A 17151-nucleotide genomic window follows, 5' to 3' on the forward strand; every position below is an offset into this window, starting at 1 on the left:
TTTTTTGTAAAAATACTTGGTCATTTTCTATTGGTTACTGCTTATAGTATTGCTGTGTTTCCAATTAAAGTTCTTATGATGTCTTTTCTGATTTTTTTTTCTTTCACACAGCCATTGGCTTTATTATCTGCAATTGATGTAAATCTTTCCTTTAGTAATATCTTCAATTATTGCAAGCCTTTACCGTGATTATAAGCTTTCACCACAGCAAATCATTTGTAATAAATTTTACTTCAACCCTTTTTAAGTTCTAGACGGGAAAACCTCGCACCGTTCCAAACTGCTTTTCATTTGACAGAACATAAGAGGGACTTTGTCAAATGCTGTTGTAATAGTTGAAAATCGATCCTAGAATGTATCTTGCATCTCCTTGGTCAGAAAGGTATAGAAACTTCTCACCAAGTCTGCAATTTGATCAAAGTGACTGATGTGTCGTCCTGGCCTGGTGAGGTTGGCGAGACATCCTCTTCCGAGACCAGGCAGCCTGTTAGAAGTAAATGGCACTATGGAGTTGACTGGTTCTGTAGACTCCACACAAAGTCCTTCTGCCACTAGTCTAAGTCAAGTGAGCGCCCATGTTATTGGCAGCGTCAGTCAACCTGACCCCTTCGTCTACAGATGTGAAGTGCAAAAGGCATGGCAATGCTGTAATGAGAAAAAACGATTTAAAACAAGCAAAAAGATAAGTGCCTTGTTAAATTTTGTCAGGACCTTGTCGGGAACAAAGTACCCATTACAGGACATACAAACTGTTTAAAAGATAGGAAACAGAGTAGGATTAAATCGTCAATTTTCTCAGTGGAAAAGAGTAAACTGACTGCCTCAGAGATTTGTACTTGGACTGGTGCTTTTCAATATGATTTTAAATGATCTGCAAAAGAATATGATGAGTGATGTAATCAAATTTGCTGAATCAAAATTATTCAGAGTAGTTAAATCACAAGTAGATTGTGATAAATTGCAGGAGGACCTTGCAAGTGGACAATTGGGCATCCAAATGGCAGATGAAATTTAATGTGGACAAGTGCAAGGTGATGCATATAGGGAAAAATAACCCTTGCTGTAGTTACACGATGTTAGATTCCATATTAGGAGCTACCACCCAGGAAAAAGATGTAGGCGTCATAGCGGATAATACATTGAAAACATCAGCTCAGTGTACGGCAGTCAAAAAAGCAAACAATATTAGGAAGGGAATATTGAATAAAATGGAAAATGTCAATGCCTCTGTATCGCTCCCTGGTGAGACCACACCTTGAGTACTGGGTACAATTTTGGTCACCACATCTCAAAAAAGATATAGATACCCTTCTCTGTACCTTCTCCAGTGTGAACAAAATGATAAAGGGGATGGAATGGCTCCCGTATGAGGAAAGGCTGAAGAGATGGCTGAGGGAGGGATATATAGTAGAGGTCTATAAAATCATGAGAGGGCTAGAATGGGTAAACATGAATCTGTTATTTACTCTTTCGGATAACTGGAGAACTTGGGGCACTCCATGAAGTTAGTAAGTAGCACATTTAAAACAAATTGGAGAAAATTATTTTTCACTCAATGCAAAATTAAGCTCTGGAATTTGTTGCCAGAAGATGTGGTTAGTGCACTTAGTGTAGCTGGGTTTAAAAAAAGTTTGGATAAGTTCTTGAAGATGTCCATTAACTGCTATTAATCAAGTTGACTTTGGGATTAGCAACTGCTGTTACTGGCATCAGTAGCATGGGATCTACTTAGTGCTTGGGTACTTGCCAGGTACTTGTAACTTGGATTGGCCACTGTTGGAAACAGGATGCTGGACTTCATGGACCCCTGGTCTGATCAAGTATGGCAACTTCTTATGATGTTATGATACTACAGACTGAAGTCCCTATATCACCTATATGGGTGAACTCATCAGAACTCTTACTCAGGGGTTCTTTGTCATGGTTTGCAGTGGATTCTAGTAAGTCAGAGATTTTAGACCAGTGTTCCTCCTCTGAGTCAATTGGAAGCACCTCCCAGTTCACCTTCATCGTCACTAGAGTCCTGGCTAAGCAGCACAATACCTTTAGGCTCGGATGAAAGCTCCTCCGGTATACCCCTGACCCTCTTCCAGATCCTCTGGACCACACCTTGCCATTAGAGAATTTTGCCTATTCTAGATTTGTCAAAAAAAAATAGGCAAGGTGCTGGGTATCCATTACAGTAAAGACAAAGATCCCTGCTCCTTCAAATATTGGCCACTCCAGCCGAATCAGCGGCACTTGCAACTCACAACATCCTCAGTTTTCTATAAATGGGAATGTGGGGAAAACCCCATTTTGGTCACTCCCACAATAAGAAAGTTGGACCTCAATTTAGAGTCCAGCATTCACTTGGCTTTGGTGCCATCTACCTGCCTCGCCAATCAATAGCAGGTGAATCTGCTATGACACAAAGGCAACAGAGATTCACTCAGATTCTTCCCCAGGAAAAGACCACAAACTTGTTGATAATTTGGCAAGAATGTTTTTCAAAGTTCAGTCTTATCTGCATGTATTACCATCCTCTTCTACATGGTGCAGTATATTCTTGACTGCAATCAAAAGTTGAAGATTTTCTTGTCCACCACAGAGCAAAGCAGTTACTATCCTCAACCATTCCTTGATGCAGAAGAACACCATCATCTACTCCGATCAGTATCTGAATTTTTTAATTCCTTTTCACATACCTTTTCTGTTCCTACTGGGACAAGACATATGGTATGGCTTCAAACACATAGCATCAGAGAAGATGTCCGTGAAAATCTGGTGGACTTCTCCTGTTTAGGGGGATAATCTTTTTGGTGAAAATCTCAGGGAGATGGTCACTCAGATAAAGAACTGGAAGGTGGTGGTGCATTCATTCTCGATGACTTCTGAACAGTCCTCCACAGTACAGCGTTGTTTGTATGGGTAGAAGTGATCATATTTCCACAGGAGATCTTAACTGGTTTTTTCAACAGTACCATCCGCTGCCCTTTGCAGTTCACTGTCAACAGTCACTTCCAAACAGGCCTTGGCAAAGAGAATACTGTTAGCAGGAAACTACATAACAGGCCCAGCCCAAACCAGGGCCTAACTTTTGATCCTGGTGAACAATCTGTTTCCGACTCTCCCAGTAGAGGGAAGGAGTGGCATCAGATCACAAAGGATTATTGGGTCCTCCAAATTATGCAGTCTGGCTACTGGTTGCATTTCTTCTGGCCTCCATCCCTCTCACATTGATCAACACTATATCTGGATCCCTCTGGTTTACTGTAGCTTCGACTGGAAATCCAATCTCTTCTCCAGCAACAAGTGATAGAACCAATTCCAGCATTTCAACATGCTCTTGATTTCTGTTCCCAGTACTGCCTTATCCCCAAGAAAACAAGGGGGTCTGTGGCCCATTTTTTATTTGAGATGCCTGAACAAATACATATGCTGAGAGAAATTCAAAATGGGCTCCTTCAGCACAATCCTGCCTTATACTATATATGGAAAGAGAAATGGATGGATGTCTTGAATCTAAAAGATGCATACGTGCACATACCTAACTATCCTTCACTGGTGCTACCTCAGCTTCCAGGTGGCTAGTTCTCACTACCAGTTCAGAGTACACCATTTGGCCTCATATAAGCCCCAAGAATGTTTACGAAATGCCTCGCGATAGTGGCAGCTCATCTCCGCCAGGGAATACAAGTCTTCCCATACCTGGATGGTTGCTTTTACAGCAAACTCAAGGGATGACGTTCACCATTTTCTAAACCCTGCCATAGATTTTATATCTGATTTCTCCTTATATCTGCTTACTACTTTCAATACCCTTCTTTACAACTGCTCCTAATTGCAATCTAAGTGCTCCTCTCCCTTCTGCTTCTCCCACCTCCTACCACCTCTAATTTAGAATCCTATTTCTTCTTTATCCTTCCCTAACCTCATACCTAATTTTCCTAGAATCCTTATATTTTCCAGCTTTGTTTAACTCAGTTCAGTTAAGCTGCACCTAAATGATTGTCTTGATTTAATTACTCCTACTTGTTTTATGTACAATTACCTATATTTTAGCCATTGTTAAATGTATAACGCCCCGGCGTAAGTTCCTGTTCTCTGTACACCGACGTGATATCTCTGATGAGCGGCGGTATATAAAAAATTATAAATAAATAAATATCATTTGGGTTTCCTGATATGCTTTGAAAAATCAAGCATGGAACCCACACAGGCATTCAGATTCATCATGACTTGGATAAACTGTATTCATGAAAGCGCATTCCTACCACCTGGCTGAGCAAACACCATGTCATCGTGTATTTGCAATCTCCTCTGTTCTCCATATTCATCCTCCAGATGGCTCCTGGTAGTCCTTGGACATATGGTAGTAGTCTCCATGTGGTTCTATTGATCCATCTTCACATCTACTACCTCCAGTGGAATCAATTAATTCAACTGCTGCTGTCTGAAACAACAGTTATGGTAGTGGCTGCACCCAAGAGTTGTCAAGGAAGGAGCTCTCTTCTGTATCAAATGTTTCTGGTGACTGATGCCTCCACCAAAGCACGGGAAGTGCACACCGGAACCCTTTGAGAACACAACATCTGGACTCAAGAGCCGCTATAAAATCAATCTTCCAAAGCACCCTGATACACTGTATCATAATCTTTGCACATCTTCAGGGGAAGAGCTTCCTGATTCAAACAAACCAGGTTTAAATGTTTTACGTCATTAAGCACATGGCCTCTCTGCCAGGAAGACCTGAAAATTTTAAATTGGGCAAAATGAAATCAAGTTGTTCTACAATCTGCTGGGCATCTCCAACACGCTGGTAGATTGACTCAGCAGAGTGCTTCAATCATAGGAATGTTCTCTACAGCAATCAGCGATTTGCAAACTCTTCAACTTATGGAGTCTATCATTGGTGGACCTTTTTGCGTCAGAGCAGAACACAAAATAAATTGGTTTAATTTTGCCAAGGGAACATAGACTAGCTCAAGAATCTTTCCTTCTCGATTGGGGACAAAGCCTTGTGTATTCTTTTACACTGTTACTACTTCTCATAAGTATATTCAGATGTTTCTTCAGGACCGCATTCATCTGATCCTTATAGCCCCAGTGTGGCCTGGACAGATCTTGTATAACTTTCTAGCAGTCTTCTTACTCTAGGATTGGACCCTGAGTTGTTAAGTCAGGAAGATGAGACATTGTATTATCCCAACCTTTCAGTGCTCAACCTCACAGCTTGGATGTTGATCTGACATTCACTTACCTATAGAAATTGTGGACTTAATCATCTCATCTTTAAAAAAAAAAAAACAAACAAAAACAAACCTTCAACTAGAAGAAACTATACCTTTTTAGGTACTCCAAATGGCGTCAGCAAAATACAGACGCATTTTCTTGTGACCCTAAGGACCTCCTAAAAATACATGGTCCACCTTTCTGACTCCTGGCCTCACCACTTCTTTAGTGCAAGTACACCTCAGCGCATTAACGGCGTACCATACTCAAGTAGATAGCAAACCACTCTCTTCTCATCTACTATCTCTTTTCATGAAAGGTTTATATTATGTCAGGCTCTCAGTACAAAAGCCACCAGTTCCTTGGAACTTGAATATCATCCTTTCTCAACTGCTGAAGCTTTCCTTTGAGCCACTGGAGTCGTCATCTCTGAAGTACTTGACATGGAACATGTTTTTTCTCATTGCAGTGACTTCAGCTAGGAGAGTCAGCAAACGCCAAGCTCTCATCCACTATCCTCTGTGCATTCAGTTCTTAAACAGGGTGATTTTTTCATACTCTCCTGGAGTTTTTTGCCAACAATTTCAGCTTTCCATATCAATCAATCCATCATATTGCTTACCTTCTTTCCTAGGCCCCATATGCATGAAGGTGAAAAAGCCCTACATACTCTGGATGGCAAAAGGGCTTTACTCAGCCACATGGTAAGACCTCCTGACTCCTTTTCTCGTATGTCCCAACATTCAAGGAGTAGTAGTCTCCAACTGTCTGGTTGAGTGCATTCACCACTGCTACACCTTGGCAGGACTGCAAGTCAGACTCTGTAAAGGCTCATCAAATGAGAGCCATGGCTGCTTCAGTTGCTCATCTTCAAAGAATACCTATTGACACTTTTTAACCTAGCTGACCCATAAAGAATTTGGACCTAGATTTATCGAAATGCGGTAAGTATTGCATGTGATAGCAAAAGGGGCATGGTTTATGCAAATATTCAGTTTATCGCACCTTGCGCTAATTACCTATGCAAAGAGCTAAGTTAGTGCAAATTGTGATAACATCATCCAACTTTGCAATAGGTGCCAGACCTGTTGTAATTCCTGCATACAACCACTGGGGGGGGGAGGGGAGAGAGGAGGGGGAGGGAGAGAGGGAGACACGGGCCATAATGTCATCCCCCTAGATAGGTATGTGTATCCCTATGGTAGGCCCACTTAGTAACTCGAGGTGAGATTTAGGTATTAGTGTAGGGGGTTAGGGACCACTTTGACATTCAAAGTGAGACGTACGAACAGAACAGTGGTCTCTTGTGAAGATTTGATGACCTTCGGAGTGAGGAACTCATTCCAAGATGAGATTTGGGCAATGTTCTCTCGGCCTAGCTTGATGGACTCTCTACCTGGGTAACATCAAGCTAGGTGGAGAGAACATTGTCCATGTTCTCTCCACCTAGCTCTCCACCACTGCTCTATCCAACACTCAGCTTAATCTTAATCTTTCAAATGCTGACACTGCTTTAACATCATGGAATGAATACACTCTCTCAGTTGCTAATACCATTTGCCCCCTCATTACAAAAAAACTCTCCTCTCAGAAAATACAAAAAACCCTGGTACACTCCCACACTAAAAGACTTAAAACAAGCCCTTAGAAAAGCTGAAAAAAATTGGCGTAAAGAACCCACACCAATTCTACTCGCACGATACAAAACTTCGCTGCAAACTATAGTGAAATGATCAATAATGCTAAAAAGAACTACTACGCAGGTAAAATACACCAATATCAATTCAATCCAAAAGTGCTGTTCGAATATGTCACCTCACTTACTAACCTCACTCCAAACATCATTCCAGAAGAAGAAGCCAAAATAAAATGTGATCAGCTCGCTTCATATTTTCAGGACAAAATTAACAATATTATGTCACGCTTCCCACACAATTCCCACACGCCCCAATCCTATAATCTCTGTCACACAAAAGAATCTGCACCTCAGCTAACAACCTTTGAAAATACAGCAACAACTGAAATTGAATCCCTACTCAAAAAAGCCAGACCCTCATCTCATCCATCTGATACCATCCCCACAAAACTCCTCCTCACTGTCCCTGATCTAATATCCAGCCCTATCTCTAACATTATCAATGCATCCATCGAACTTGGGCAAGTGCCCAACTCTCTTAAATTTGCCATCCTTAAACCCACTTTAAAAAAACCTAAGCTAGACCCATTAGACCTTGCTAATTACCGCCCCATTTCTAACCTCCCATTTATTGCTAAAATCCTAGAAAAAACTATCAACCGTCAACTTAGTGACTATTTAGAAGAACACCATATCCTCTCTTCCTCACAATATGGATTTCGCAAATTACATAGCACTGAAACTCTTCTCCTATCCTTGAATGATTACCTTCTCAAAAGCCTAGATAGAAATCAACCTCAGCTGCTAGTAATTCTAGATATCTCAGCGGCTTTTGATACCGTTAACCACCAAGTTCTTCTCCAACGCCTACATGAGATTGGAATAACTGGTACTGCTCATAACTGGTTTACTTCCTACTTGTCCAACCGTAACTATAAAGTCAAAATTGGCAATCACTTATCTAAAGAAATCCCTTTAAAGCAAGGAGTCCCGCAAGGATCTTCACTCTCATCTACCCTTTTTAATATCTATCTTCTACCGCTTTGCCATCTCCTCGCCAACCTTAAGCTTCCACACTTTTTGTACGCTGATGATGTACAAATCTTATTCCAGTAACGGAATCCATATCTAAAGCCCTTGAAATCTGGGACACTACTCTTGCTTCTATCAATAATCTCTTAACCTCCTTACAACTTGCCCTCAATTCCACTAAAACTGAACTCATGATCATTTCTCCTCCCACCCCCATTACATGCTTCTCCCACCTCACCTATAACATCAACGCACATACATTTCTCCCACCAAGTCCGAGACCTAGGAGTCATTATTGATGACCAAATAACCCTCAAAAAATTTATCAGTACAATCCTTAAAGAGTGCTTTTTCAAATTACATACACTCAAAAAATTGAAACCTTTGCTTCATGCATCTGATTTCCGGACAGTTCTACAAGCCATGCTGTTTTCCAAAACAGATTATTGTAATTCACTCCTCTTAGGCCTACCTAAAAATGCCATCCGCCCCTTACAAATCCTGCAAAACACTGCAGCCCGTATCCTTACTAATACAAACTCAAAGGAACATATTACGCCAGTTTTGAAGGAATTACACTGGCTCCCCATTCAATCCCGCATACACTACAAGACTCTAACACTTATCCATAAAGCCCTCCACAATCCTGAAATGAAATGGTTTAATAAATCAATACAACTTCAATCTTCTATTAAACCCACCAGAAATCAATACCTCGCCACATTACAAACCCCTTCACCTAAATTATATAACCATGTTTCCACCAAAGCACGAGCGTTCTCTTTTGCTGGCCCTTTGTTATGGAATACTATGCCCACTGAACTGCGCCTTGAGCCATCTCCCAAAACATTCAAGCAAAAACTCAAGACATGGTTATTCACACATGCCTATACGTGAAATATATATGTTGATCCTCTCCCATTTTCTCACTGCCTTCTCTACCCTTCTCCCCCTGTCTAGACACCATCTCTAATTCTCCTACCTCTGTTCCCACTGTAAATACCTCTCTTTACAATTGCTATTAACTACTTTTTGAAATGCTTTCTCCCCCCTCTTACTACATCTAATGTAGAACTACATCTCCTCTTAACCCTTTTCCCTTACCTCAGCCCCAATTTACTAGAATCCCGTTGCTACATCTCCTCCTAACCCTTTTCCCTTACCTCAGCCCCAATTTACTAGAATCCCTTTGCTCCCTAGTTCTGTTTAACTTACCTCAACTAATATACCCCCAAAGTATAGTTCTGTGTTTTTTAATAGATTCTACTTTTATTATATTTAAATATTTATATACATACTTTCGTTTAATATATAACTTGTTAAATATATAATCTGTTAAATGTACAATCTGTTAAATGTATAACGCTCCGGCGTAAGTTAAATCTGTTAAATCTGTTAAATCTGTTAAATGTATAACGCTCCGGCGTAAGTTCCTGTTCATTGTACACCGACGTGATATCTTTGATGAGCGGCGGTATATAAAAAATTATAAATAAATAAATAAATAAAATCTCATCTTGGAGTGAGTTTCTTCACTCCGAAGGTCATCAAATCTTCACAAGAGACCACTGTTCTGTTCGTACGTCTCACTTTGAATGTCAAAGTGGCCCCTAACCCCCTACACTAATACCTAAACCTCACCTCGAGTTACTAGGTTGGGCCTACCTTAGGGGTACACATACCTTTCTAGGGGAATGACATTATGGCCAGGCTCTCTCTCTGTCTCTCTGCTCTGGGAGCTTCAATTCACCTAAAATAGGCTTTGCGGGAGACATCGCTAAAGGCGATAAAACCTTACCGCCCAGTCACGGCAGCTATCGCACAGCTTAACGCCATCCAAAAAGGTGTAGTTAAAATTGGCATTAAGTCTGTGCGATAGCTCTTCACAGACAGGCTAACCCAGCCCACTCCCCGCCCCTAACTCCTATTTTCCGAATTTGCATTGCACCATACGATATGGTGCTATCGCATGCGTTAACAGGGCTTTTCGCATGTGATAAGCCCTTAACGCATGCGAAAAAGCCGTAGCTCATTTTGATAAATGACCCTCTTGGTTAGCTATGTTGAAATAGTATCTTAGGATGCATCCCGTTAATCCACAGAAGCATGGTGACAGAAAAAGACCATATGGCCCATCTAGTCTGTCCATCTGTCCAATTATCTAACCCTTACAATTCCCATCACTCCCTCAGAGATCCCCTGTATTTATCCCATTCTTTCTTAAATTCAGATACCATTTCTGCCTCCACCACCTCCACCGGGAGGCCATTCACGCATCCACTACACTCTCTGTAAATAAATATTTGTTAAGATACTCTTGAGTCTACCTCCTTTCACCTTCATCTAATGACCTCTTGTTCTAAAGACTCTTTTCTGTTAAGAGGCTAGCCTCTTGAATATGGAAACCTTCGAGATATTTAAATATCTCTATTATATCTCACCTTTCCTCTAGGGATATACATGTTTAGATCTTTAAGTCTATCCCCATATGCTTTAGGCCAACAACAATTGATTATTTTAGCAGCCTCCCTCTGGACTAACTCCAGCTAGTTTATATCCTTTTGAAGTTGCAATTTCCAGAATTGTACACAATATACCAAATGAGGTCTCACTAGGGACTTATACAGGGGCATTATACCTCATCCTATTTATCTGCTGACCATTCCTCTCCTATGCAACCAAGCATATCTCTGGCTTTTGCCATCACTTTATCGTTTGGCCACCTTAAGATCAACAGATACAGTCATCAGATCCTGCTCTTCTTTGTGCTTAGAAGAATTATGCCTCCATTACTGTACCTCTTCCTTGGATTTTTGCGTCATAAATACATTACTCTAAATATTTTAGAATCAAATCTTAGATTCCATTCTCCAGCTTCACTAGATCCTTCCTCATGTTTTCCACATCTTCCTGGCTGTTTATCCTGTTGCAAATGTTGGTGTAATTGGTAGAAAGACAAGCCTTTCCTCTCCACTTTGTAACACACAAAAATGGTGAAAAGAACTGGTCCCAGGACTGATCCCTGAGGCGCTCCACTAGTAATACCCCCCCCCTCAGAGTAAACTCCATTTTCCCACTAAACTTTGTCACCTCACACTCAGCCAGAAAAGTAACACATGGATATATGGCTGGAAAAATATATATTTAAAAAACAAAACAGATACCCAATAGTAGGGAGCTATGATGGACTGCTGCAGTGACGTCTCTTCTGTTGCTGGTTCATAGCTGCAGACCTCCACGGCCTGAAAGGTGCCAGGAATCAAACTGTAGTTGGATTTTTTCACTCCTGCATGCATATGTTGGACACATTTTATCATACGCAGAAAAATGGTTTAAAATTTCTCAATTGCTAATACTGCTCACAAATTTTGTGCATATGCTGTTTCAACTATTTTTCATTTTAGCCTGTTGTGAAATGTATAAGTGTTTGCTTTGGAAAAGAGTAAATGCTTTTGATAAGTAAATTATTTTTTCTGTATTTTCAGGATTGCCATGTGACTGCCATCCACCCTTCTGTATCAAGAAGCTGCTGTAAGGGAACTTAGTTCTTTGGAACACCAATAGGGAGGGAGCAAGTATTCACTGGGTTTTATTATACCCAAATTATGGAGTACATGGTTTAATAGTAATTTTGTCTTGAGGTTTTATTGGGTTATATTTTAGTACTAAGCTGCTTCAGGTAACATTGACATGCCTTTCATACAGATTTCCAGTCTCTAGATTTTTGTGTTCCTTGAAATTTTTTTATGGTATTTACTGCTCCATAGGTGTTACACATTTGATTTAAAAAAAAAAATCTGTAGAGTCTGCAGAATACTGCACAGTGTTCAATCACTATTTCATTGTGGTATTTCTTGTACCAGCCAACATGTGTTTTTACTGTCACTTAATATACCTATTACTTAAAAATTGCTCTCTCTCAAGCACAGTGACCACCAGTGTACTAACTGTCTGTGAGGAGACACTTGCTAGAAATGGGGCTTTTTTTCCTCCTTACATCATTGCGCACACAGATATGCAGTGTAACTGTATGATGGGAGTCTTTCCAGAGATCAGCAGGGCTTGGCTCACCATTGACAGTGACATTTTCATGTGGAACTATGAAGATGGGTATGTAGATACCTGAAATAGTATTAAAAAAGAATGTTAAACTGTTTATTTTGAAAGATTGCTAAAATTGATAAATTACTGATGTCATATGTCATCACAGAAAGCCAAGAAGTGAAAGAGATACCAAGAGAGACTATTTGCATTTGAAACTTGAATATTGGTAACTTGTTATGGTTTGTGTCTACTATTGACTTAAAGCATCCATTTCATATAAGGTTTTAATAAAGGAATAAGTTGCAACCAGATTAGAAGAGGAACATAAATGGTTATCAAAACTAGTTTTATTTTTAATTACATTTTTTATAAATTTATGGAAGTTTATTTTATTTTTTATTTATAGATTTCCCTAATTTATGTAATTAAACAGTTTAAGGAAAAAACAAGATGTCAGAAACAGGAAAATTAAATTAAAAAGGAAAAAGGGACAAAATGTTAGAAACAACTCTCCATCTTGTTGATTAGACCTAAAAAAGAAAGTGCCTAAAAAGAACAAAAAAACCTTGTTTTAAAATAAAGTAGATTTAAAGCAATAATTCAGAACTGCGCAAGTTTCAACAATCGACCTCAGGCCCGACACAGTCAATTCCGAAAATATATTCTCCTATTTTATATTGTATTTAAATTGTACTCTCCTTGCTCCGTTGAAGTTATTTATTGCTTTCATTAAGTTATTTTATTTATTTCCAAGTTCAATCTTCCCTGTTCTCTGTAAGACATTATTCTATATACTGTCAATTTTATTGTTATAATGTAAACCGAATTGATTAGTAACTTCGTTACTAGAACTTCGGTATATAAAACTGTTAAATAAGTGTGACATGGAAAAGACAGAGTATTGGACCTAGCTCTACCTGCAAAAAAAAAATTGTTCTGGCTCATAGAATCCATATTTCTTATTTAACTTTTTTCACACTTATATATGGGAATTTAAGCACAAAGGTGGACCCTAAGGAAACCACCTTTTGTGTGTGTGTATTTTGTTTTTAACTAGGAAACTTTCATGTCTGCATAAATTTGGATAAATCAGGAAATATTGCCTCTTTATAGCTAAGCAACATATTTTGTTTAGCATGAAAACACATTCTTAAAATCCAATTTTATCTAGTTCAAGAGCAAAAACCACCATCAGCATATCCCTAGAGGTAACTTCTGATTGAGAAGCTTGCGAAAAAGCAGTTAAATCTAAACTGTCTGTAGCCAGCTCAGATTTTACAGGAACATCTGATACCGTAGCTCAGAAGTGCATGGTGCAGAGGAAGGTATCTTCAAAAAATACCTGCAAAACTGGGAAGTTAGAATATCCAAGTAGAGAGATTGTGGTTAAGACTGAAATAATCCAGATGGATGTAGATAGATTCATTCACATCTGTGTACTCTACATGCCTGTATCATCTGTTAATATACAAATTGTGAATACAAATAATAAAGTACACACACAAAAATATTTGGAAATGTATGTGAATGCCAGAAGTTTGAATAATAAGATTGGTGAGTTACCATGGCATTCTCCTAGGACAAGTAGGATGATAGTCCTCACATGTGGGTGACAGATGGAGCCCGGCACGCCACTATCCATGCGACCACGCGGGGACCCTTTTTCAGTCATCTTTTTTTCGCAAAGTGTTTGCCTCGTGGTAGTGGAGCTCTGCTTTACATCATTTTCAAAGTATTTTCTCCGATTTTTGGCCGTTTTTTCTGCGTCAGTTCCTTCCCGAGGTGTGGTAGGTGTAAATTTCTCCCTTGTTGCGGTGGATTCCTGGAGTGTCACTCTCAGATGACTGCCGGCCATCGATCATTTGCCAACTGTTTTTTATGGCGTTGTCCAGTTTTCGACAATACCCCCAGTGCCCGTGGACCATGTCCATGACTTATCCGCATGAGGTTTGTATTCTCTGCCTGAGGGCATCACGCGACGTCCGGGGGTGTTCTTTTTTATGATCAGATGACCCCCAAAGGCCGTCACGCCCACCTGGATAAGATGGAGAAGCTTTTTGGGTCCAAAAGATCTGACCCATCCACTCTGGCATCGAGGGCGTCAACACTGAGAGGCCGCAGAGAACTGTTAGATTTGCCATCCCTTTCCACTCCTTCAATGGGACCCTCTCATGAAACGGGCCGGAGATAGGCCATCTCCGGTGTCAACACATTCCAAAATATTGGGATCTTCACCTTCCTTGGAGCCGGGGAAGGACCGGACTGAGCACCGAGGGAAGTCTCGAAAGCATAGTCATCGGTCGCCATCTCTACACAGCACCAGCGGGCGCCATGCCCGCACCGAAGCGACCCATGGAGAGCAGGCCTTGGGCCTCTATCAGACTCGGGAATCCCAGGCATTCCCCACCGATGTCTGTGCCGGGCACTTAGCCTCCTCCAGGCCCCGAGGAGGCTCTGGTGATGCCTCCTCCTCAATCCGACCTATTTTCCACGGATTTTCAGGAGGAGTTGGATCGCAGGGTTCAGCTAGTGGTGCTCCGAGCCCTGTGGGGTATCGAGCCACCATCGACATCCCTGCTCAAGCATCTTGTCATCCTTTTTGGGCATACTACAGACACAACCAGTGCCCGGGGTTCCAGCCGTGCCCCAGCGGCCACTGATGTTCTCTTCTGGATCGATTCCCATTTTTGGGTCCAAGGAGGAGGAAGAGTATGCGGCCGATGGTGCCCACAGAGCCACTAGTTCCACGGCCACTGGACCATTGGTTCCCCTGGACCATCGGGGATCATGGTGCCGTTGGTACCCTTGATGCCCTCGTGGCTGTTGATACCCTCTGTGCCTAAATTGAGAGGCTTGGGAAGGGACCCTTCATGTCTGTCCCCAGGGAACCTTAGCAAGGAGGAGGCCCCCTATGATCCATGGGAAGATGATACCTCAGAGTCCTCCTCTGATGACTCGGGCGACTTTCTCTTGGAACTGTTTTCGCCGGACGAGAGGCATAGGTCCCCTCTGCGTTCTCAGGCTACTTCTTGGGCGGAGAGTCAGTCTGTCTCTCCGCAGGAGATTTGCAGGGCTGCCGCTTGGACGTCTCTGCACACTTTTGCTTGGCGCTACCGTCTGGATGTACACGCTCCGGTGTTCTGTTCCTTTGGGCGGCAAGTGCTTCGAGCGGGACTGTCTCGGTCCCACCCAGTTTAGGGAAGCTTTGGTACATCCCACTGTCTGGACTGATCCGGGTATGTACAGGAAAGGAAAATTAGTTCTTACCTGTTAATTTTCGTTCCTGTAATACCACGGATCAGTCTAGACGCCCTTCCCTGTCTGTCTTCTGTCCTCTCGAAGCTTGTTTTCTTGCAGGTCTGCAGATTTCATATTTTCCTTGGTGCAAGATTACTGAGCATTTACACCGGAAGCCTTGGTTATTTTATACCAAGTTTATGCAAGAGCGTATAGATATACTATGCTTCTACATTAATCTATGGTTGCTCCGTTGAGCTTTTGTTTACTTGCTTGATCCTATTCTTGGTTTTATTGTTTTCCGCTTTGACATACGTTATACTGAAGGGTGAGAGGATAGGCTCTGTCCTGATATAGGGCATCCTGCAAGTTTTAGTCTGTCTCCACCTGCTGGAAAGGAGGCTCAACCCACTGTCTGGACTGATCCGTGGTACTACAGGAACGAAAATTAACAGGTAAGAACTAATTTTCCTGTAAGCATGCTTTTTCTGCGTACACATTTGTTCTCCGAAATTCGTTACCGGATGAATTGAAGCAGATCATTGATTTGACAGTTTTTCATAAACCACTAAAGGCCTGGCTTTTTTTGCCAAACATTTGATGAGTTCTGAACTGTTTTATTAACTAGCTTTTTGATTGTGGTGTTGGATGTTTGCGAGTTATTTTCAGTTCATCGCAAAAGCCCTCTTTGCATTAGTCTCCAACCTCATTAACACAGCCCCCCCTCCCATATCAGATTACGAAACCAAAAGCAAATGTGACGAATTAGCCGTCTTTTTCCAGGACAAAAATCACCAAGCTGCTCCTAAGATTGACACCACTATCCCCACACCTCATCAACACCACCACCACAAACCGCATAGGCACTCCCGAATACACTCTTGACTCCTTTGAAACCACTGCCCCCTCGGAAATCGAAACCCTTCTTAAGAAAATGAAGCCCGCCTCACACCCCTCCGACACTATCCCCACAAAATCTCTATTAATCATCCCTGACATAATCTCCCATCCCCTAGCAAATATCAATTGCTCCCTCACCCAAGGATATGTTCCTGATACTCTCAAATAAACCACCCTCAAGCCCATTCTGAAGAAACCCAACCTCAACCCCTCAAACTCAGCTAATTTTAGGCCAATCTCCAACCTCCCTTTTGTAGCAAAACGTATGGAAAGAGTAGTGAGCCTCCAACTCACGGATCACTTGGAAAAAAACAACCTCTTTTTCCCTTCCCAATTTGGCTTCCATAAATTCTTCAACACTGATACACTACTTATTTCACTCACTGACACCCTCCTTAAAGGATTAGACAAAGGCCAATCTTTCGTCCTTGCTCTACTTGACATCTCATCACCATTCGCACCATCAACCACAATATCCTACTAGATACACTCTCAGAAATCAGCATTACAGGAACCGCCTGGAGCTGGTTTAAATCCTACCTCCGCAATAGAAACTATAAAGTTAGAACTGGAAACAATGAATCTAACCCCATAAACCTTACATGAGGAGTCCCAAAGTCTCCTCCCTCTCCCCACACTATGTAATATCTACCTACTTCCCCTTTGCCAATTGCTCGCTGACCTAGGCCTTACCCATTATATCTATGTGGACGATGTCCAAATCGTCATCCCTATTACAGAATCCATCTCTAAATCCCTCAAGATCTGGGATAACTGCCTTTCCTCAATCAACTGCCTCCTCACTAACCTCAACCTTGCCCTCAATACTACCAAAACGGAACTCCTCCTCATCTCACCAAACCACCATAACCGTCCACAACCTGATTCGCCTGCAATGGAGGTTCAACATGTCAGAGACCTTGGAGTAACTTTAGACAATCATCTTAACCTAAAAAAATTTGTTAACCACACCACTAAAGACTGTTTCCACAAACTCCACATACTAAAAAAAATTAAGTCCCCCTTCTCCATCCCTACGACTTCCGCACGGTCCTCCAAGCCTTACTTTTCACCAAAATCGACTACTG

The 17151-nt window shown here is 41.4% G+C and overlaps 1 protein-coding gene across 2 annotated transcripts in view; it reads left to right on the plus strand.

Moving 5' to 3' along the window:
- Window positions 1-17151, plus strand: part of NUP155 (nucleoporin 155) — a 304350-nt gene that overhangs the window by 13661 nt on the left and 273538 nt on the right. For both annotated transcript variants that reach the window (XM_029578544.1, XM_029578554.1), the window contains exon 3: window positions 11896-11992. In XM_029578544.1, coding sequence (XP_029434404.1) covers window positions 11896-11992 — 97 coding nt within the window. The remainder of the gene's footprint in view (window positions 1-11895; window positions 11993-17151) is intronic.

The sequence above is a fragment of the Rhinatrema bivittatum genome, chromosome 1, assembly GCF_901001135.1.
Source record: "Rhinatrema bivittatum chromosome 1, aRhiBiv1.1, whole genome shotgun sequence".
In the NCBI taxonomy this organism is placed as follows: domain Eukaryota; kingdom Metazoa; phylum Chordata; class Amphibia; order Gymnophiona; family Rhinatrematidae; genus Rhinatrema; species Rhinatrema bivittatum.